The 23690-nt window shown below is 40.4% G+C and overlaps 1 protein-coding gene across 2 annotated transcripts in view; it reads left to right on the forward strand.

The window, feature by feature from the left end:
* The window catches only part of pth2ra (parathyroid hormone 2 receptor a), a 47619-nt gene extending 27406 nt beyond the window's left edge, over positions 1 to 20213 (forward strand). The window contains exons 9-14 of one of the 2 annotated variants that reach the window (XR_011687186.1): positions 891 to 957; positions 5464 to 5558; positions 13808 to 13946; positions 18220 to 18261; positions 19148 to 19641; positions 19971 to 20213. Coding sequence is in view for 1 of the 2 variants with exons in the window: in XM_071472653.1 (XP_071328754.1) it covers positions 891 to 957; positions 5464 to 5558; positions 13808 to 13946; positions 18220 to 18261; positions 19148 to 19537 (733 nt within the window). In the remaining variant the exon portion in view is untranslated. Of the gene's footprint in view, positions 1 to 890; positions 958 to 5463; positions 5559 to 13807; positions 13947 to 18219; positions 18262 to 19147 lie in introns of both variants that reach the window. The other variant, XM_071472653.1, reaches the window with a different exon arrangement.
* The last annotated feature ends 3477 nt before the right edge of the window (positions 20214 to 23690 follow it).

Genomic DNA, 23690 nt, shown 5'->3' on the forward strand with positions numbered 1-23690 from the left:
AGGAAATACTACCAGCCATAAAAATTCAGGAGGTTTCTAAGTGCGATGTGCTTCGACTCCCATAAAACCCGTTCCTGCCCTATTCATGTCCTCACACTGACATTACATTGGGGGTGTGTTTTTGAAGACCATGGAGAGAACACCAGGCCACACTCAGGTGTAAACAGGGCTTTAGTATGTCATTGAAATAAATGGTTCTACGAGTGTTAGTTTAGAAATCATGTCCATGTTGTGACAGAATTTCATCAGTTTGGAAACAGCAAGTGAAACTGAACACCTGAAATAAAATTTAGAACAGAAAATGAAGGTGAAAAAAGATTAAACCGCTCTAATGAAAAATGATCAAAACGTTAAAAAAACAAGTCATTTCAACCTAAAATGTAAAAAAAAAAACTGCAAATTTTAAAATATAATAATATATTTAATATGAGTTAAAGGGATAAAAATAAACTTGAAAACAGACATTAAGCTCCAAAACACAGTAAATTAGATTTTTTCTCTTACTTTGTCGTTTTACTTCTTCCCTTGTTGCGTTTGCAATTTCGCCTTTGACTTTTTAAGCAGTATGTAAAAGTCTGCTGCTGTTCCATCCATCTATAAGTTCCCCTCATTCTGCATCTGTTTACGTTTCCCACTCCTCCCTCTGTTCCTGCTTTTCTTGTGCCTTCCCTGAGATCCTTCCTCTGATTGTTTTCTAACCAAACCATCATCCCTAACCTCCTTTTTTTCCTTCACACTGAACTCAGTTGTTTATTTGGTGCCAATTTACTTCTCAGTCTGTCTCATCTTTCTCTGCACCTCCATGTGAATTTTGGATAATAGCCACCACCCTCTTTGCTTTTCCTGCTTCTCTAAAATCATCCTGTCCTCTCTATTTGTGTCCCCTGCAGATGTTGGGAGCTGAGTGCTGGTAACATCAAGTGGATCTACCAGGTTCCTATCCTGACAGCCATTGGGGTAAGAGTGTGAAATGCAGAGTTTGCCTTTTTCTATCTCTAAGTGTGAGTGCAGCTGAAGAAGTTAGCTAAGATATTTTGGCTCTGACTGATGGCTGATGTAAGAGTGAACTGCTTTTGCACAGGGGCAGTCATCCTGCTGAGTTCAAGTGCCCAGAACTAGTAGTTTTCTGATCTTTTGTGTCAGGATCACTCTTGGTATGAACTTCACTTCCTCACTCAAAATCACATATTTCAAGCAGGAGGGAGTGTGACACCAACATCAAGCCTTACTTTGACTTCACAGGACCAACAATAAAAGGTCTGTCATGGCTCTCTGATTATTTAGAGAAGTAGTTCTTCTTATTATTCATTGTCTCAGCAGGACCACCTGTACTATTCCTAAATCATTATTAATTTCATCTTTTTAAAGCAGGTGAAAGCCTAGTGAGGAGTTTAAGATGTCAGTGGTCAAAACTTGTAGAAAAATTTAACTGGATAAAGTTAATGTGAGCAGCTGATTCTTTGTATTATAACAGATGTTTTTTTTTTATTTTTCACATTCATTGTAGACAGGAGACTAATGCAGGAAGTGTGTAAAAAAGAAATGCTACCACTGTAATCAGGGGCACTGTGCATTCAGTTTATTCTGAGGGGGCACATATACAAATATGTTTTCCAGAAGCTGCTGCGTGCTGCTTGCAGTGTTTCATGCAGTGCATAAAATGACACATAGTAGTAACTGCAGTTCCTAGTCTTAGAGACCACTCACAGCACCCTACAATACATGCCACTTTCATCTATTCACACACATATTCATACATCACACTCTCATACAGTGATGGCAGCCAGCAGGGGCAGTTTGGGGTTCATATCTGCCCTAGAGGAAGCTGCAGTCAGCCTCTCCAACAAAACTCAGGCTTATCTCCAGACAAAGTGATGACGTTACACTGTTCTGTCCGCCTGCCGTCCCTGCTGCCTCACCTGCATGTTCCTAATAACAGAAACATGACATTCAGACACAAACTTAGCTCAGTCTGTGCGTCCAGTGTTTAATCATCCAACCACCCTGAGCAGTAACTACGAGTGTCTACAGCTAGTGTTAAATTGCACATTAATTATTAACATTTAACTTTTCGCTATGGCCTTCAATATCAATATTGGAGACAGATGTTAGTGAAACAGCTTTGCTCTCAGGGGCGACAACAGGTTAGCTGTCCAACCTGTTGAAGTAAAGACAATTCACATTCTCAACATGTAGCTTCTGTTTTTACTCTTCACTGTTTCACTCTGTAAAAATCTTCTGTCCAGCATCTGTTCTGTGGGACATATTTCAGGTCTTATGTTGCAACCCTCTTAAGAGAAGGTCCAGGGGAACACAGGGAGTAACACAAAAGGTACAGGCTGAACAAGTTCACACTGACAAACTACAACCAAGAGCATAGCAAGTCTAGTTCCAGGTAATTATTGCCAAAGCAACAAAGGTAACAAAAGAGTTAGGGGAAGCAACAGAAACATCAGGGTCTCCAAGGACAAAATAACAAACACCCCCCTCCACACACACACTATCTAGAGGATAAAACTCAGGTGACCTACACAGGGCAACAAAAAACAAACTCTGACCTCCCTGACTGTCCACGAAACAGAAACATTTAATTGAAGGAAAAAGCAGAGAAGCCCTACAAACACTTCCCCAACGGCTGTGGCTCAGGAGGTAGAGCGGGTCATCCACTTATCAGAAGGTCGGTGGTTCGATCCCTGGCTCCTCCACTCCACATGTCGAAGTGTCCTTGGGCAAGCCACTGAACCTCAAATTCATACAAAAATAAGAACTTGGCTGCAAATAATTAGGAGTCGACCAATGTGGTGTTTTGAGGGATGATTCAGATGCTGATTATTAGTAATCAATATTTGAAACAGATACACCAACACAAAACAACTGCTCCATAATGTCTATGGACACCTGCTGTGGTGTCCAGGTGTTTGTATCATTTCATCCAGCCCACTGATACCAATGAAGATAGGTTAAAATAACATGTTTTTGTTATGCAGTGAACATTATAATCTTCATGAAGGCAGATTATTTGCAGAACTGTTGCTTCAGTTTTAGCTCGGTTCCTAATAAACGGACAACTGAGTGTGTGTTTGTTATCATTTGTTGTGTGCACATGTTGCAATGTGTGTGACTGGAATTTATCGGTTGCTTTCAGTGCAGTTCTAACCTGGGAATCTCTGAGTAATAGAAAACTATGTGAGCATAGCTCTGTGGGTGCACCGATACTACACTCTGCCACAAAACAGGCAACTGCAAACAGCGTCCCTGGAGCATTTCTTCCATTGAGAACAAACAAACATAGATCTTCAAGCTGTGATGAGTTGAAAAGATGTGTAGGTGTGTTGTATGAATGTGTGAGTTTGTACGTGTATGTGCCGATGAACAAATTCACTGTAGAATCAGCACCTGACCAATAAACGTTCAGCTAAAGCCAACTAAGTACCACCTGAGCTCAATTACCACAAAGATAAGTCAGTAACTTCAGAGCTGCTTGAACATGTATGCTTTTAATGATCTGCGAGTTATTCTGCAAACGAAGGGACAGCACAGATAAGAAGTGTTGAGAAACACTGACAGGAATCAGGGAGGAGACATCATTAAAAAGGCAGAGTCTGACTCTCCTCGTCTGTTACCGGGGGTAAAGTTATACAGATATGGTTCTTATAATGAGAACATTGTTTTCTCTCTGCCAAACGCAGAGAGAAAACACACTGCAGGGATTTGAAAGTGGATATTGTAAATGCACAGACTTAGCTCTACATCAGCAAGTGTTTAGTGATGAATATGTGGAACGTGCTCTTGTCTCAAATTCAAATGAGTGTTATTGCTTGCAGCAACAGCATTTGTTGCCAATGCAAATTAGGAAAATCAATAAGGATTAAAAATACGACTCTCTCTCTCTCTCTCTGTGTGTTTTCGTATTAGCGCCTGCTATAAAAACAAATTTAGGAAAGAGAAGATGAAGGGAGTCTGTTTATTCATGCACTGTCTTGCTGTGAGGATCACAAAAACTCAAATCAATTTTCTGAATCTCTGTAATTATTGAAATCTTCGTGTTTTGATCACATCCTGAGTGGTCTGGCAGCAATGAAAGGACTGAGCAGACATAAATATTGGTTGTGCATTAATAGTTGATGAGGGAGCACCAACGTTATATTGTTGTTGCTGTACTTTTGGAAGCCTGCAAATACGTATGGAGACAAATCCAAGGGTGTGTGTGTGTGTGTGTGTGTGTGTGTGTGTGTCTGTGTGTGTGTCTGTGTGAAGCTCCTCAAGATAAGTTGAGATTTATTGAAAAAAATGAATGTAATTTGAATATCTCTCCTTCAGTTTACTAGAACTCTTAATAAATTTGTCCAACCTTCTCTCTCACTCACACACACACACACACACACACACACACACACACACACACACACACACACACACACACACACACACACACACACAGCGACAGGCATTTTAAAATGGATTAATGGCCTTGAAAATTATGTACCAAACACTTATCACATAGTGATCCATTAATAGATGATTACAAGAGGCATCTAATACGCTTGGCATGCCAAGTGTCAAATAGGTGATTTGATTGTGTTTACAAAGATGTGATCGTTCCACAGGACTAACGGCACTAGTCATCAAATTCCACGAGGAGCAATATCTCTGAAAATGTTCTGACTGTACGTGTGTTTACTGCCAAAATGTGACATCTCATCACACAAAGTGACATATTTCCTGGGTTTTCAGTGTCAGAGAGCACTTTTCATTAATATGTATTCCAATTACAAGTGATGCATTTCCTCCTAGATACTGTCAGGTTTTATTTTTGTCTTAATTATTTAAGATAATAATGAAGGAAAGATGAGGTGGAGATAAAACATGAACAGAATTCACGGACACTTGTGTCAACAGAACCTAAAATCAAAGACGCTCTTCCATGTCTGGATTATATGTGCACACAGTGGTGTCAGTCATGTTGTATGAGTTTTCTGGAGCTGTACTTGTTGCTGTATTCTCATTCAGGTTCATCCAAGTAGCACATAAGTTTGAAAGCATCCGATGTTGTCTTATAAAGTTAGATAAAGTGTGTGAGTTTAGTTTTTGCAATTTAAAGCTAAAGTCAGTGATGTTTTCATTAATATATCAATCTGCAATATTGTTGTTCTTTAATTAGAAACACAGTCCATATTTTTGACTTTCCTAGTTTGTGGTTTTTTGGTTTTTTTTTGATTGTCAGGTGCAGTAAGGTCCAGTCCCAAAGTGCAGAACAAATCGATATAAAGAGCTTTGTTCTAGTGGCTATCACTCAAGTTGTAGCAACACTGCACAAAGCAATGTTTACTTAATTAATTTATTCATTGCAAGTGGTTTTGTCTGTGCCATGTGTTAAATGTGCATGTGTAAGATTGAGGAAGTGAGGTCACTCACATTTATTGAACAGGTGAAGAATTTTCCATCTCTTTTCTTCTGTTTCAGCTCAACTTTGTCTTGTTTGTGAACATCGTGCGAGTGCTGGCCACTAAAATTCGAGAAACGAACGCAGGGAGATACGACACCAGGAAACAGTACAGGTACTGAGCGACTGTATCTATAACACCGGCCATTCGTTTGTTGTAAGTCATGAGCTGATCACACAATACAGCCACTGATGTGTATTCACTGCATGTTTGGGCTGTCATGTGCCTCTGGGAATATGAACTCCTGTCGTCCACCTTCACTGCATTTATGAACCGCAGTTCAAAACCAAACCAGCAATGCGGAGGCCATCTGTCAATACTGTCTGACCTCCCTACACTGTCTGCTGCTGTCAGCATCAAGCCCACTGGTTTCTACTGAAGACATAAACTCTTGGACTTAAACTTTTCAAAAATACAGTTATTAGACTTTTAAAAAAGGCTCATTAATTTCCTCAAATAGCTGCTCAGTGTGGAGTCCAGCAAACACCCCTCACACAGGAGTAAATAGTACATTTATTGGGACTATTTTCAACAGTGGAATAAGTCAGATAACGAGGCAGCAGCGTGGGATTGACTCACAATAAATTGTTTATTGCGACGAAGGAATGTGTCACCAACGGCAACGTTGTGGCTCTCTGATGTGTTTTTAATAGTTTCTGGACAACAGCAGAGCCCTGTGTGAGGGGATGAGTTGGACGTGTGTTTTAAAACAGACAGTTGCTCCAACAATTGGTTGTTGGTTTTTCATTTCTTTTGGATGAATGTACAGTCTTTTTTGAGTTGTGCTTTCAAACACACACACACACACACACACACACACACACACACACACACACACACACACACACACACACGCCTAACTGCAGCCCATATCCTAACCTTACCTTGAAACCAATACTTAACCCTACAATGTAACTCACGTGAGTCCCCACAATGTGGGTAATATGTGTATAAACAAACACACACACACACACACACACACACACACACACACACACACACACACACACACACACACACACACACACACAAATTTGCGTAGCTATTGCAATTGACTTTCATTCATTGTTGACAGCTCAACCCAAACCCTAACTCTTACTTTAACCATAACTAATTCAAACCTAACCCTAAGCTTCAGGACCTCAGACATGAGGTTTTGTCTCAGCAGGACTGGGCTTTGGTCCTTATGGGGACTATTGGTCCTGACAAGGTCTGTGTTTTTTATACTGGAAAAGATCCAAAAGAGGTAACGGTTAGAAATCTGTGTGTGTGGGTGAGTGGATGGATGCGGGGTGGGCAGATCGTGGTTGCTGTGAGTTACGGAGTCTAACCGCCTGTGGGGGAAAAAGCTGGTGGTTCCTGTACCTTTTACCAGATCGTGGGAGGGGTGGGAGGGTTCACTGATGGTGCTGAGGGCTCTGTGGATGCAGCGTTGGTGGTAGATGTTCAGGCACCAATGATCTCCTCAGCTGTTCTCACTGTCCTGGTTAGTTTGTGTCTTTCTTCTGCTTGACTGTTAACAAACCAGGAGGTGACACAAGAGGTTAGTATGCTTTCAATGGTGCCTTAGTGAAAAATTGTTACAGCTGGAGTGGGGAGCTCTGGGGCCCTCTTGATGATTGCTGTGGTGTCACCACACACACACACACACACACACAAATCCTGATGTGTTTTAGCATTTTCACATATGTAATTATCACTATTACTGTCCCCTGCTGATGCTGGCAGCAGTGCATCAGATAAAAACATTATTACAGTGTATTATCCAAGAGGAGTAATGTTTTGAATGGTGTGAGAGAGGTAGTTATGTGTAGATGAGTGGACTATTGGTCAGAAAAAATGATGGTGATCAGTCGCACTATATTGAAAGCCAAGTTTGAAGTTGAGTGTAAGCCAAGTACAAGTTTTACACGTAGCAAAAAAATGTAAGTGAAGCTAGATTTTTATGCTAAAAAAGAGAAAGTGGAGGAGACAGCGACACAGGAAGAGCGAAAATAACTGTCGACAAAATGATTTGAAAAGAATTCATCTGAATACAATTTGCAAAGAATGAGACTGATTACTATTATTAAATCTAGCCATTAACAATATGAAAGCTCCTGTCGCCAGCAGATGAATTTAAGTATCAGCTATAGTTTATTATAGCTTGTGTCTAAAATATGTTTCCAGTGGGAACTACTTTACATAAAGACTGTTGTAAACATCCATCACAGGTTACACACAACTTCCTGGTCCAACTTTGATCTACTGTGTGCACTATTTTCCAGTGCAATGAAGGACTGTTAGCAACGTTACCGGTGCGCTAACTTTCAGTTTTACCTGCAGGTAAAAGAGTAGCCACTCTGACTGAGCTTCTGGCTTGTCTACAGCCTGTCTGATCATTTGACTGTTGGTGTTTGTTGCCCTGTTTTTAACGATGTTTCCACTGCTTAAATTAATGCATTTAGTGATCATGATTAATTATGGTTTTCAGTTATATGTAATTTTGCATATTTTGGCTTACATTAATGTAACAAATAGACATTTTTCTATTTACAAAGAAATGTGGGGGTATGGTTTCTTATGTAGTATGAATAAATCACAAGCCTCCAATATCTTATTAAAAAACATGAGCAAAACAAGGTTGGATTCAGTCTAAAAATAATGTAATCGCTGTTAAAATAATGTGAAAATTGCATCTTTGATTGCATTAAATCAGCAGTTTTATCTGGGCTGATCTCTGTTTTCACACCAACAGTTAAATCAGAAGTGTGACGAGAGGGAGTCGGAGATCACAGTTTGACCTCTTGTTTGGTTGGACAAGATCAGCGTTACCATAAATAACCAAGTATTATGATTTGTTTTCGCATAATGAAAATGTATTTAGTTATCTTGCATCGTTGCTTAATTGAAATAATGTATTTATCATATAACTGACAAAATTATGTTGCCAAAAATAAACCACATGTGGAAAATGTTTGAAACTCACATGTGCATATGAGAATTTAGAGCTGCCACATCTTATTACTGCTGCAGTGGAAGAGAGTAGAAGACAGGTCAGTTTCCTCTCCCACCTGGAGGATTTATCCAAACATACAGCAGAAAGGTGGATAAGGGTTTCTGCAATTGTGCTCAGTGACTGGGAGAAAATATGATGAATGAATGTGTATGTTCTCCCCTCAGGGTGTTTTAGGTTTACCCTTGGATCTGGTTTGCCACTGTTTTCCAAATTACTCCTCTGAGAAGGATAGTAATCTCCATCTAATGAATTTTCATTGCCTAGAGATGTTGTTGTTCTAATTTCAAGTGCTCTACACAGGATTCCTTACATCCCCAGCAGAGTTTGAATCAAAGCTACAAAACACCCCCTCTCCTCCCAGGATTGGTTTCATGAAACACTGAACTGAGAGATGAGTGTAGATATTTCAATCCTCTCTGCAGACAAAAAGCTAAATAAAAATGTGCACTAGCTGCTTTTACAATACTGAGCTGCTGCTAGTCCACATGGTGTTCACTAATTAAAAAGGAAGATATGAAGCCCTGTGCATTGTTTCCTCAGGAGGGCTGTCTGAGTCCTGACTGCGTCTGAATGAGTCTTGAGGCTTGTGTAGGAACATTAGAGAGATGTGTGCAGATGCATGTAAATCAGCCAGCTTGAGATACATTAAGTTAATCGTTGTCGGTTTGTAATGCTCACATATTGGTTGACAAAAAAACAAAAAAAACAAAAAAAAAACATTATTATTTATTTGAAAGGCTGTAAAGGATTACACAGACTTTCCAAAGCTGAAATTCAAAGCATCGATGATGCCCCGACTAAAAAAACTAAAAATATGTCTCCACCAGGAAATAGTCCCTGGAGAAAAAGTCATAAATAAGACAAACATCTCTCACTTCTTGATTTAGATGTGCAAGTTCGCTGACTGGATTCTGACTGAAGTCAGCAAAATATGAAAAATGCTGTGATATGCTTTGGGAAACAGAGACACGGAGTTCGTTTGCAGAATTTGTAATGTAGTTTCCGCCAACATTAAGCCTGAATAATGGGCTGATAAAATTAAATTCTCTGCACTCCAGTCATACAATGTAGTGGTTACAGAGGTAAAGGAGCCGAGTGAGTTCTGTGCAAAGTAATATTCCCTCAAGGGCAAGTTTGAAAGCCAGACTCAGCTCAATCTGTAGACGGAATGTCACCTTGGAACTAAAAATTATGACTAGAATCAATATCTGTAGTATAACAAGACATTTGTGGTGTCAAAACAGTCTCAAACCTAGTCACAAATTAATGTCAAGTGAGGTTACTCATAATACACAATGCACAAATAAATGCAGAGTGATTTGTATCTGTCAACCTGTATCTCCAGTGGCGCCAGCAGCTGTAATCCTGTGCACACTGTGCGGACATTTTTTTCTTATGCCTTTGTTTTTTTAACATCCTATCTTGAAAATAAAATTGTGACAACATGAAATCCTGTCTTATTTTTTGGCTGCATCCACTCACTAACGTTATGATGCAAATACATTTGATGGTTGATGATTGGTGTTGAGTCACTGGCTAGAGGTTATTGCATGATCAGCATTTTTTGGCGTTTAATTGCGATTTTGGCAACGTTGGGTTTAGCTTATCTTGTGAGTTAGCAAGCAAATAAGTAGCCTACAAATGAGCAAAGAAAACGATTGAGCGTTTTTCAGGCTTTTGAAAATAGAAAGCAAGCCTCCGGGAGGAATCTACCATCGATGACTGTTGTCCAAGCACAGAAGACCTGGATGTTTCGTCGCAGGCAGCATTGACGCTGATGAACTCTAAAAAGGGCATCGGACTCTGTCAAGTTAAAGGCAGTACAGTTTAGATTCAAGTGAAGGACAGCTCCATCTAAGGATATGCGTGGGAAGTGATTCAAAATTCTGGAGGATCTTTTTGATGAGAGGCTTTATCCCACTTTGCTTTACAGCAAAAGCTTCGATGGTTTTTTGTGAGGCTTGCATGATTTTCTCATCGGGAGACATGATTCTGAGAACAAAGGCACATAGTAACTGCAATGCAAAGAAAATTGTTTTGAGACACCGCAACAGCAGTTCATGCAAGTGCACAAGAGCACACAACTGAATTTCTTGATGTTGCCGTGGGAAAAAGCCAGACTATCTATCCCAAGTTAGATCACTCACACCACCAAGCAATGGAGTGCAATAAACATTGACTCAAAGCAGATCGATCAGATCTCCATTCCCATTTGGAACCACTCGATTGAGCAAAGTAATTTTCAGGCCCTTCTGAAATATCATCCTGAGGGAGATAAGTTGCTGAGAACACAATAGTACGTGGACTATTTTGGATTTTTTCTGCAGCTGATGCAACAGGCCAAACCTTAAAGCGCTTACAGTGCTTACTGAGCAACAGTAGCAGTGAGAAACACCTCCAAAAGTTCTCTGATACCCATTGGTATGTGCCTGTCTGCAGTTACTGAGAACTATGGAGACGATTGATTGAGCTGAAAACAGGCAGAGACGCCGATTGCAGTTCCACAGCATCCTCGCTCACTTGAGCTACGGAGTCACTTGAATTCTGTTTAGTCATTACTGAGGAGCTGCTCCACCACCTCACGCCAGTGGCTTACAGAACTCGAAGTGTGAATTGCTGGTAGCCGCACAGATGGCCGGGGATCTTGTGACAGTGCTTGAGGGCAAAAGAGATGATTCTTCATCTAGTGAACTGTGGGAGAAAGCATGCTCTCTGGCTGCAAGTGTTTACGCCATCATTGCCTCACATAGCAGAAACACAAACCCAGAGGTCTAACACACCTGCTGCAAACCCACAAGAGTACAGGAAAAGAAACATTTTCTTTATTGACCACCTGATCACAGAGGTCACAGAGGTGAGGGACAGAGTATACCTTGCACTACCATGTCTTAAAGCTCAGTGTCTTCTCCTTGACAAATTGCCACTGTTGATGGACAGTTCATGGCAGGAGATAAAGGAGGAGTATGGTGCTTTGACGCCCAGTGTTGACACTGCAGATACGGAGCTTGAATTATGGAGGCGGCATAATAGGCACCCTCCTGCCATTAGTGACATCTGCCAGGTCCTGAGATTTTCTGCAGACTTCTACTCAAACGTAAACACTGTCATGGAGATTCTCCTAACGATGCGGGTATCCACTGCCTGTGCTGAGCGCTCCTTCTCCTGTCTCAGGAATCTGATCACTGACAAATGATTGAGTGGACTTGCACTGATGAACATCCATCGTGATATTGGAACTGATGCAGACGCAGTTCTGCAAGAGTTTGATGAGATGTTATTGTCTCATGTGGCTTTTTGAATCTTTATTGTAACAGCTCTGTTTGGTCTTACTGTTGCATACTGTTGTTATTATCGTTGAGCCTAACTGTTCTGAAGATGATGCTGAATGTGCTTCCTTAATTCCTTTTTACTTCACAATTCTCTGGGATATTCAGTGTAGTAACAGTATATTACAGCCTGTTGTTTAGCTCAGCTGATGTCACATACATATCTGTAGCACTAAAATAGATTAATCAATCTCTCTCTCTTTGAGTAGACGTATGTACGTGTGCCGTGGACAGGTGGTTCTTGTGTGTACTGTAGAAGAGGTCACGACTAAATCCAACTGCAAATTGGAAGATTAGTTGTGATGACTACAAAAATAAAATCATACCTGCAGCACTTTATGCAGTTATTAGTATCTGTAAATCAAGTTTATAACTAGTAAAACACAATGCACAAATAAATGCGGAGTGATCACCATCTGTTCCTCATTCACAACTCGTATATCATAACTTGTAGGTTACCTTAGAATATAAATATATCAGGATCCTCCAACTATTTGTGTGGATCCTTCCTTTTGTGTAACAGACTTCACAAATGCAGGAGGACCAAGTGCTTTCCAGTCGAAGGCAGTGATGCTGCATTTATGGATGTCAGCTGCTGTTAAACTAAAATAATTGGGGGCAACGTCACCATGGAAGTGACCCCTCCCATCGGGATACAAACGTTTCATCGAAGATTAGAGGTGATCACTCAGAACAACTTTGTGTTGATCTGCAGTGACCCCTCCCTCTAAATGCCCCCCTCGGGATAACAGAGCCCCCTGATCCCCTCACTGTGGGGGTCGAGCTTGAGGCCTGGTGTACGCCACACACGAGCTCGCCTGCTTGTTGAGAACGTGGCGAAGGACGGCTCTTCTGACCACATTGCTTTTCTCCACCACTGAACTCTCAAATGTGCACTCATGTATGTAATGAGGGGTTTATGCACTGCAGCCCTATTATAACGTCTCACTCTGTGTAGCTGTTGACGGCCTGTTCCTGCTGACGCTGTCTGATTGCATCCGTTAAGCTGCTCCGTCACCTGAAGGAGAGTTTTAATAATGTGTGTCTCCACAAGTATTAACCAAGGAAAGAAGACAGATCCAGACTTGAGTTTTTACTTATTTTCCATCACTTAAGTAATTCAGTTGATGTTGATACACACTCCAATTTATGGAAACAGTGATTATAACCCATCGAGATATTAAGTAACTGGAGACAAAACTTTTCCTGCTCCACATTGGTTATAAAGCTATAGTGCTTTTAAAACACTGGTGTTGTTTACAGGCCAGTCTAGACTCTTATCTGGTCCAACATGGTGGCGACAGGATCAAGTCTCCTTCTATCTATAAATGTTGAATTACTGCCATCGACTGGAAAGCGCTTGGTCCTCCTGCATTTATGAATTTTGCATGACACAGAACAGTGCCGTAGAACAGTCTCAAAAGGATCCGGTGGAATTATATTTACATTGAAAAATATTTGTGCATTGTGTTTTACGAGTTATGTAACTTGACATTTGTTTGTGAACAATTCTGAGACTGTTTTAACACCACAGCCATTATCCTGGTAAATATGAAATAATTAGCTGCTGATCTATCTCCCTCCAGCAAACACACTGCTTTCAGTTTGACATGAAACTAAAATGACTGTGTTATAGGAAGATTTAATAAATGGTACATAACACACTATAATGTAGCAGAAATAAGGGAATTTTTAGTGTTTATTAATGTATAGCATTTGTCAACAACTATAATTTCTGCTATGAAAACATTTTATATAATTACAACTGTATTTTATTATATTGTCATCTGTTTTCTGTTTCTATGCCAGTTTCTAGTTATGAGTCCACTGGAGGATTTTTATTTGCTGACAGTTACATTAATAAACACATATCTGCTCACAACTACATCATACATACCTGTGCTATTTTACTTTTACCACTATTGTTCTCAAATGACAATGTTGGAGCCACAGAAATCCAAAGAAGTTGGACTCAATATTTATGTGTGTGTATGTGTGTGTGTGTGTGTGTGTGTGTGTGTGTGTCTGTCCGTCCACAGGAAACTGGCTAAGTCCACCCTTGTGCTAGTGCTCGTGTTTGGCATCCACTACATCATCTTCGTGGGGATGCCTCATACATTTGAGGGGCCGAGCTGGGAGGTCCGCATGTACTGTGAGCTGTTCTTTAACTCATTTCAGGTACTTCCTGTCTTCACTCCTCTAAATAATGTCCTGAAACTGAACTCACTGTTTGCACCAAGCAGTTAGACACACACACACACACACACACACACACACACACACACACACACACACACACACACACACACAAACTTTGTTTTTTTTAACATACAAACAACTTATTTAGAGTCAGACTGGTGTGTGTGTGTGTGTGTGTGTGTGTGTGTGTGTGTGTGTGTGTGTGTGTGTGTCACTGTGGGCTGGCTCATTGTAACATGTAAAAACCTGCAAATCAAGACTCCATTATTCAGTGAAGTAGCTTTATATTGAGATTGATTCTGTGTCATAATTCAGCCTCTGTCAACGTTTAATTTAGCAATTTCAAACATAATGAGTGAAAGAGGAAATGAGCCCTTACATGGGAAACTTAAAATGGATGGAGCAAGTTGAATTATACTACAGGAGCTCAGCCTCAAATGGTCACACACACTGTGTGAATGATGCTCATTTCAGGAAGAAATTATGACTGTTCCTACAGCACCAGGGCAGCAGATTAGTTTGCAAAATCATTGGCACTTTTTGTGGCTTTTTTTCATTTTTTCATTTATTTCTTTATTTTTTTCCAGACATGTCTTTTTTTTTTTTTTTTTTTTTTCTCTCAAATTCTCGGCAAATGCACATTGTCCATTCAGCCTTTAGTTAAGATAATATATAATTTACCATGGCCCCGTTTCCCAGTAATGATCAGTTTTAGAAGTTTGAACAAACACTTTAAATTACTCTTAAGTGCATTTCCCAAAGCAGCTTTACTGTATATTAGCTGGTGTTGTGACAGGGTGGTTAGTCTGTAATCTGAGTCAGACATCAACATGGAAAAATGAAAATACAAAACGTATATATGTTAAACAAATTGCATAATAGAAGCTTGATCAGTTTACACAGTACTTTGATTCATTTACCAGCTGCTCTATGTAGATGTGGCTGTGATAGTTTTTAGAATAATTCAGAACATGTGATCAAAGGTAAATCAACATTTGTATCAGAAGCATATTAACAAGCCCACATACACATACTGTACCTTAATGAAAATGATAATATATGGAAACTGAGAACAAAAGATCAAGTTAAGTGACAGGTTAGATGTTAAGAGATTAAAAGCCATTGGCGAAACTTTAAAGGCACAAAGACAAATTAGCATAAAAAGAAAGTATATGATGTTGACGCTGTCGTCGCCTCTAACCTTGAGTACACTGCTCCTCATCTAAATGCCTCTCTCCTGAAAATTACATTTATATACAGTACGACTAGTTTGCATTAGTGAATTAATTTTTTTTAGGGAGCTTAGTGCCTCCTGGATTACACTCCTATTAATCTCATGAATACATTTACACTGTCTGCCGACAATTTATTTAATTCCCTACAGAATAAAATCAAAGTGGCATCAAATTCTACTTTTATTCACAGGCATTAATAAATCATGTAGCAGCGTCTTTCAAAGGTGTTAAGTCATCTTAAAATGCTGGAAGCCTCCGTCTGTGCGAGTCAAAGAGAATGAGTCTGTCTGACAAAGCAGGAGCAGCGGGTCACAAAAGGACAGCCTGAAATAAAAATGGCCGACACAACCATCTTCATCAATCATCAGCCATCAGCCGTCTCTCCGTAAAAATTAGTCATTACTCTTAATGGATCCTCATATGGATAAATATATCACATATTCACAAGAACATGACAACCACTGAAGAGCACAGATAAATCTCCTATTGACTGGCAGTGATGTCGTAAAGCAGTTTTTAAAGAGCGTTGAACAGTGAACCAATGTAGAAATCACAAAAAGGTCATGTACCTGTTTTGATAGACGCTTGTAGGAGTATGCACAACAATTTCCCTCAATTAGAGACTGCACATAATTCACACTGGTATCCAACAGCTACAGGTGATTAATCAGCAGAGAGGGACTGAACTTAGTCATTCCTCCAGCACTGAAATCATATCAGTGTCATTTGATGTGTGCTAAAATAATAATAACAACACACATGACTGGGTTTTTGAGAGACTGCTGTGTGCGCACCTTTGCCTGCTGACTAAAGCCAGAAACCAACTCTCTGTTGTTGCATTTGTGATGGTGACCAGAGACGCAACAAAAGCAGAATTTCATGCCAATTAGGAAAAAAATAAACAAAAAAAATAATGACAGTGCACCACCTCGTGTGCCAGAAACCCCTCAGCTATATCACTCCACCCACCTCAGCACGAGCACGGACACGGCTTCAAACACATGGGATGTGCCAAATGATAAAGACTTTGCACCTGTATGAAAATAACATCAAACATTGATCTTAATTGTCTATAATTACTCCACACTTTTTAATACTATGTGTTGTTGTCTAATATTTCTAACATTGATATATTTGACCTCAGATCTTCTCTGATATGCCAGTAATGACCACCTTCACAGAGAACCAACATCCTGGTCAACCCAGTGAATCTATTGGTCAAATAATTATATGTTTTGGACCAAGCATGGAGCCTTAAGTCTAATGGACGTGGCCCTCCACCGCGTCCCTTAAGGCAATGTGCTGCACTTACTGGGGGGTTTTTGCTGAGCCACATTTATGGTGGAGCTGAGGCTCTATTACATCAAAAAGTTGGAATAGCAGCACAAGTCATTGTATTGCTTCTCATATTCATATACACCATTCAGTGCAGCCAAACCTATGGACTATAATAAACCCAGACAAAACAAGGAGAGAGAAAGAGCCCTATTCATCATTCCCCTCTATTGGGTTATTTACTTTATGTCGTTTACCCAACACCTGCAAAGCACCTCGAGATGAGTAGCATATGCACTTTGATGACAAGATTATAATGAACACACTGACTCACTCTCAGTGCAGACTTTAAAAAAACTTTAGTGACCAGGAGGCTGTTTCTAATTATTGTTAAAACAAAAGGTGTTCTCTTCTCACACATGAAATATTTACATAAAAGTACTCTCAAGCTTTATTAAAAAAAGAGCTACAAACAACTGAAAAGACGGATGCTGAGTTGAGATTGTATGGAACTAAAGCCCTGGGGCTAAAACAGATTTGCTCTGAGTCACATATGAATGATTTGAGTGAATCTGTGGCACCAATGTTCTGTTTTTACAGTTTTCTCTGATGTATGAACAAAATGTCTGAGTGATCCAAGGCTGCAGTATGAGTCAGTTTGTCTTCACAGGGTAAAAAAAACAGGGTAAACCCCTTCATCTGAATGAATCCGGAGTTGAGGGTCATTATCTGTTGGACCCAACAATGCACTACTTTACTACGAGTTTCACTTTGTGTGAAATCATTTCCTCTTCATGCCTGTCACTGTCACTGTCACAGACTGTGCTGCTCTAATGACACATTCATTCTTCAGGCTGAAACCAGTGATTTATGAGCAGTTTGTCCTGTTAGGAGATTTTGGTTAATTTGACTTGGAATAATAATAATAATAATAATAATACAAGCAAGCCTCACAGAGAGATTTTAGTAAAGGAATAATGGAAATGTTCTTGCATGACGCCCATCGTGCATTAAATTAACACAAACTACTTGGCACAGTAAGACTTTAGGGGCTCTGGTGTTCTGGGGCCTTCAGGCAGCTGCACATGTAATATAGCCTTGGCAACACGGTAGTCATGCTTTCAATCTGTAATGTGTGTGTGTGAGAGAATCTCTGCAGGGTTTCAGAAAAGTCAAGAATTCATCAAAAATCTTACCTTTTTAAACTTGTTTTCAGTCACTCACACTTTAATGTGAATATGTTTGGTTTGGTATGCAGCGTTTGTATTTTTCTCTGCTTGGTAAATAAGATTCTTATTAAATGACTGAGGCTGAAATTCTCTGGCAGCTGTTGCTCTATCCAGAGTTTCACTGTGTTGATTCAGACTTCTCAGAGTATCACTGCCTGGTTGTCTCTCACCAGCAAAAATGTGCAACAAAGCTCTCTCTCTCTCTCTCTCTCTCTCTCTCTCTCTCTCACACACACACACACACACACACACACACACACACACACAACCATCCAACAGAAGCATCCAGACAGACGTGCTTCTGTCTTTATCTTTTTTTCTTCATGAGCACTATTGGAAGCCAAGAGATTATATTTAGAGACCTGGAGCATCTTCATTTGCTAATAGACAGTGTTTGTGTTGCACTCAGATGAGAAGGACATTTTATAAATGGCTGTGATCTAAACTGCATATTTGTTCTTACTTGAATTCCATTGTGATCTGAAGTCACAACTTCTGTCAACCTCTTTTCAGGGTTTCTTTGTGTCCATTATCTACTGCTACTGCAACGGAGAGGTGAGTGGATTGGTTCCTTTTTTTCCTCTTCATCACACAGAAGAAGCCCAAACACTGCTAAAGACTAAATAAAATCAAAAGTTTACAAAGTAAATGGCAAAAAATAAGTTTGGAGTTGGAACAAGCACAATGTCTCCAGTGGCTGCTGAAGTTAAAATGTGACATTGGGGACATACTTATTCTTGGCATCTGAAATGAAATGTAATAAAAAGTGCTGTGATGACGTTAGTGATTCTCTTTCTGTCTCCCTCTACTGTTTCATACATTTTGTCCTGATTGGCTATCAGGATTTCTGCCATCTCTCTCACCCTCTGTGACTCCTGTGAGTCACTCCCTTCATCCCCCAGGCCCTTTCAGAGAGACTGACACTGAGGATTTTTATTTTCTGTTGAGTCACAGCTCAGTAAAGCATCAGCCGAGTCTCAGCCAAAACTTTAACACCAACTCTGTAGCTGTGCTGTAGACAGATAAGTCCAGCAAACAGGCTTGGGAAAGTTGAGAGACAGAGACAGAAAACAAACGTGATGCTCGTGAAGAGCATCATCTACCACGATACTTTTCTCAGGAGTTGGTGGAGACTAAACCAGAGGTTAAAGGAAAGTGAATTTTGGACTTGGATGAATAACATGGCCAAAAACATGAAGCTTTTGTTGCTCTGTTTGCAAATTTATAATTCCAGCAAAAGTGTTAAAAGTCTGAACTCATACAAAAGAATTTAAAAACACAGGAACCAGGTTGAACAGCATCTGCAAAAACCTAAAAAGAAGAAGAAGAAGAAGAAGAAAAAAAAAAAAAAAAAACACTTCAAAAATGATTCAGTTGCTCAAATCAGAATAATCCAGATAAGACACATATTGTGTGATACATTTTTTCTCTCATCACACAGGTCCAGACAGAGATAAAGAAAACATGGACACGCTGGAACCTGGCCTTTGAGTGGGAGGGCCCGGTGGTGTGCGGCCGCTACCGTTACGGCTCCGTGGTCGTCGGCCTCAACAACAACAACAGCACTAGCAGTCAGTCCCACCTGGCTGGGGCTGGGCCGTCCACACGCTCCACCACACTTGTTTCAAGCCGTGCTTACCGCAGCACGGGCCCCCCAGTGGTCAGCATGCACGCCACTCTCCCGGGTTACGTGATCAGCAACTCAGACCCATCCATACCTGAGGAACCTGAGGACAGCGGCCCCAAGCGCGTGGACGATATCTCGCTGAAGGAAAATCTGCCCGTTCTAAATATGAATACAACACCTGAGGATGAGGAGGAAACGCTGTAGCCGTCGTCTAATATCAAAGGAGGCTACAGAGACTGATTTGCAGGTGGAGCTATGCGAACCCATTACTGTCTTATTTGATTCAAATTCTGAAGAGAGAAGCAAAGGTAAACACAATGTCTGACTATGTACAAGAAACTGAAAAATGTCTTTAACCGCTTTAAGAAAAAATAACTTGAAACTAATATATTATGAAAGAGTTGCTAGTTGGCAGCACTGTTGTCGTGCCACATTGTCTTGATGCCACCACTCGTAGGAACCAAAATCTGAATTTATTTTGTATATATTTTTGATCGCAGTGCACATTCGGTACCAGTCTGCGTTGGCGCTGAGTGTTGTTGCTGGTCAGTGTAGGAGACAGGGGTGTCCGATGTCTGTCAATTTCAACAAGAACTCAAATTACTGACTAAACAAAAACACCCCTTGTTTTTCTCAGGGTGGGCAACACCATAGTGCCCTCTGTTGTCCAGCATCCACTGGGGGCCGCATATGCTGTTGCTTATAGGTGCCAACCTCCAGACCTGAAGAAAATGAAGCCAACACAGAAGTGCCAAAAACTGCAGTTCCTCTAACGACCACTTGAGGCTGACTCCAAAAGCGAGTCAGTCCCCATGGACTCCCATGTTAATGTGCCCAACTGCAGAAATAAACATGTTTACAGCCTGGTACAAAAAATGGTTACTAATTTCCTCCTTCATGACAACTGTATGGGGGGGGTGGTGAAATTTTATATAACAACTCACTTGTTTAATTTTTTTTAAAGCCTTAAAGTTATGCATAATTGATGGCGTGCTGCTTTGAGTGACAGGTGGGCATTCACCAAAGCCTGGGCTCCACACAGGCCCCACCTCTTTGCCCATTTTTTGGAATTAGAAGTGAATTAGGCAGAGTCCAGCACTGCCAAGATGACAACAGCAGATCAGCCCGCTCTGAGCTTCAGAACCACTCTTCACAAACATATGGATGACGTTGCAGAGGCTACGTCCATCTTTAGTTACAGTCTATGGTAGCATGTAGCTGGGGGGGCAGTGGTCTGACATTTATTTCAGCATTCTCAGTAAAGTGTACTTTTCCCGGTACTACTTCAATTGTATTGTACATGAAGACCATACCTGAGGATAATGGCAAGCAGAAAAAAACAGGACACATTAAACAGAAACATACATGGAAAAATAGGTGATAATAAAGGGGTGTTCAGATAACAGTGGCAGCACAAGTAGCACAATAGCAGCTAAATATAAAAACATCTCCTGGAACAAAGAGGTTTTTTGTGTTTCTCCACAGCTTTTGGCTTGATCTCAATTCCAGATGATGACAGTATCTGTCATGTAAAAGGAGAAAGAGCAACATCCTGATGATGAATCCCCCCCCCCCCCCCCCCCCTTTTTTTTTTCAGTGTCTTGGTGAACTCCTGTGATGTGCATGCTTGTCGGTTGTCAGTCCACGTCGTGATGATTCATGCTAAACTAAATCTGGACTTTCAAATCAAGTTGAAATGAAATGCAAACATCAAGAGAAGCATTGATGTACACACACGTGCACAGAGAATGTTTACATTTATTACCTTGAGCTGCTGACAACTTTTGTAAAGCCACAAAAATGGTCACAGTCAGTAGCACATAGTTTTTTTTTTTTTAAACGTGACAGTAAGACAGCATTAAAAACATGATTTTTCTATTTTTGACAATCATCTATTGTGCTCATTGTGAAGGGCTACATTTGGTGGGCTCTTAGGGGTTTTACTCTGCTTTGTGAATGCATGTTTGTCGGTGAATAAGATGCAGTGCTTGTCATGAAAACAGAATCTGTTCTTGTGCCTCTCCTGCACCAGCAGAAGCTTTAAAAGAACTGACTTGAAAGGATTCTTTTTAATCTTGTCTGTTCATGTGATAAATGCACTTGGTTGTTTTTTTCCTTGTGCTATTTGTTTCTTTCCCTTCTTCCTCCATCTATCCTCCTCTCTGTTATCTGCTAATAAATGTTTAATGTTTTCAGCACGTACCTGTGGAGCTATATTCTAGCTGGGAATTGAAAGGATGTGTGAGACAGACGGTGTTTCTATAATTTGCCTGAAATAGCAGTTATCACACATGGTACGGCACTGTGTTGGAGTCAAGTATGAAGAACTTTCTATTATACCTAAAAGCCAGAACAATGTTTATCTCCCTGCATGACAAACTGTACAGTGGCATCATGGGTTTCATCCGTCAGTCGGGCAGAACCTGACATCAGAGCATCAGCGGTGACTACGTTTCTTCTCGATTCCTCTGAGACACAACTGATTAAATTGCACAACAGTAAAATAATTTGATGCTAACAATGCTGTCAATGCCGTAAGTTATTGACATTCTTTGTCCCCACTGTGTTTCCTGTTTCTGTGACCCTGTAGAAGCAGAAGCAGAGCTGGGGGCACACTGTTTTCAGGTTGTCTGTCCGTTCGTCCCACTCAGTAAGGCTTCTTCAAATTTGGCACAAATGTTCATTTGGACTCAAGGATGAACTGATTAGATTTTGGTGGTCAAAGGTCAAGCATACAACGCATACAACTGTGACTTCTAGTTTTTACTATGTGCTTCATTGTCTGTGTATCTCATGTGGTTTAACTTAAATGTTGCTACAGTTCTGTCAGTGAACTGTGTGTGGTTGCAATGTGTGCAGAGTTATCAGGGAGTGGGCTCATATCAATTTCTCATTATATAAGCACCATTTGAGTGTGGTGGCTTTAGAGTTGCTGGAAGGCTCGACTGATGGAGCTGGGCTAAGTAATGACATTTTTTTCTTTGGTCACATGTAGCTATCACCTTGGGTTTCACTGCCACTTCCCAAGAAGTTAATCAAAGTTGTTGCCTGACAAGCTACAGGGCATGTCTGTATGTTCTGTATGAGAAGGCAATTTTAGAAGCAGCAGTAAGCTGCTCCAAACAAAGTCCTATTTAACCTCTAGTTTTGTGTTTTGCTCATGACTCCATGTCTAATTTGGACTGCTCAGTATTAGAGATTCTGCATCATAACAAGCAGCTGGGAGGCCTGTTTGTGCATTTGCAATAACTACCTGACACAGCTAAGAGAGTGTGCGATGTGACAGATCTGCATGTTCTGTTAACTGCTACCTACGGGTTGTGTTGTATGTATTTAAGACTCCCACCTCTTCACTGCTCTGTTGTCCACTCCATTTCAAAGACATACTCCTTGCGCTTTGTCCCTCCCTGAGATGAGCATCTTGGAGGGAAGCATAATTGCAGCCCATCCATGGTAAAAAAAAAAAAAAAAAAAAGCAGAGCACCCACTGAGAAGCAAACACACAGGCATACAAATAATATCCCTGTTAGGCATTCACAGCTCACTGCAGTGGTGACCAACTGGCCAGAACAAAACATGATATAGGAATTGTACCTGTTGCTGAGACACGTCAAAAGGTTACTTTGCCTTTTTGATAAAATACTTAAATCTCTTTTCCTGCTAATTTTAGTGAAACAGTGTAAATGTCACTTAACACACAACAGCTCACTGAGAAAGCAGCAAGTTTCTCAGTCTGGATCACACAGTGTATAAGTCTAAAATAATACATGACATCTTCACATTACAGGTTTTTTACCCAGGTTGATGGAAATCCTGGATTTTTTTGTTCATATTAAGTCAAGCTAAGTTACTTTGGCAACTTCAAGTTTAGCTCTCTGTATAATTATTATATTAATTTATTACTACATTTCTCTTACAGGTCTATGAATAAAGCAGGTGATTATCTGAGCAGGTCTTTTCTCAACAGATAACTAAAGTAGGCTGCTGTGCCCCAACTCTGCTGAACAAAATACTGCAGCTAATTAACACTACTATAATGCAGCCTGCCTCACAATCAAAAGTTGAAACCAGGCAAACACGATACATGATATAATCCACTGGGCAATGGTGCCGTGATATGCACAGGAGAAAAGATTGTGCTGACAGTGTTTCCCCATAAAATGCGTGTGATTTTTTTTTCCTAAATAGTTGCAGTGGTTACTCCTGCAAACCCCAATATACCTTTGACCCCTGGTACTGAGCCTGGCCCACAGAAACATTTTGAACAGACCTTCTGTGGGACTACAGCCGGGCTCGGATCATACAGTGGCCCTGAAGGTCAAACAAAGTAACATTTCATATTTTCTGAAATGTTGTG

Source organism: Trachinotus anak, unplaced genomic scaffold, assembly GCF_046630095.1.
Source record: "Trachinotus anak isolate AG129_WGS33_773 ecotype Australia unplaced genomic scaffold, CSIRO_AGI_Tana_v1 ptg000039l, whole genome shotgun sequence".
In the NCBI taxonomy this organism is placed as follows: Eukaryota; Metazoa; Chordata; class Actinopteri; order Carangiformes; family Carangidae; genus Trachinotus; species Trachinotus anak.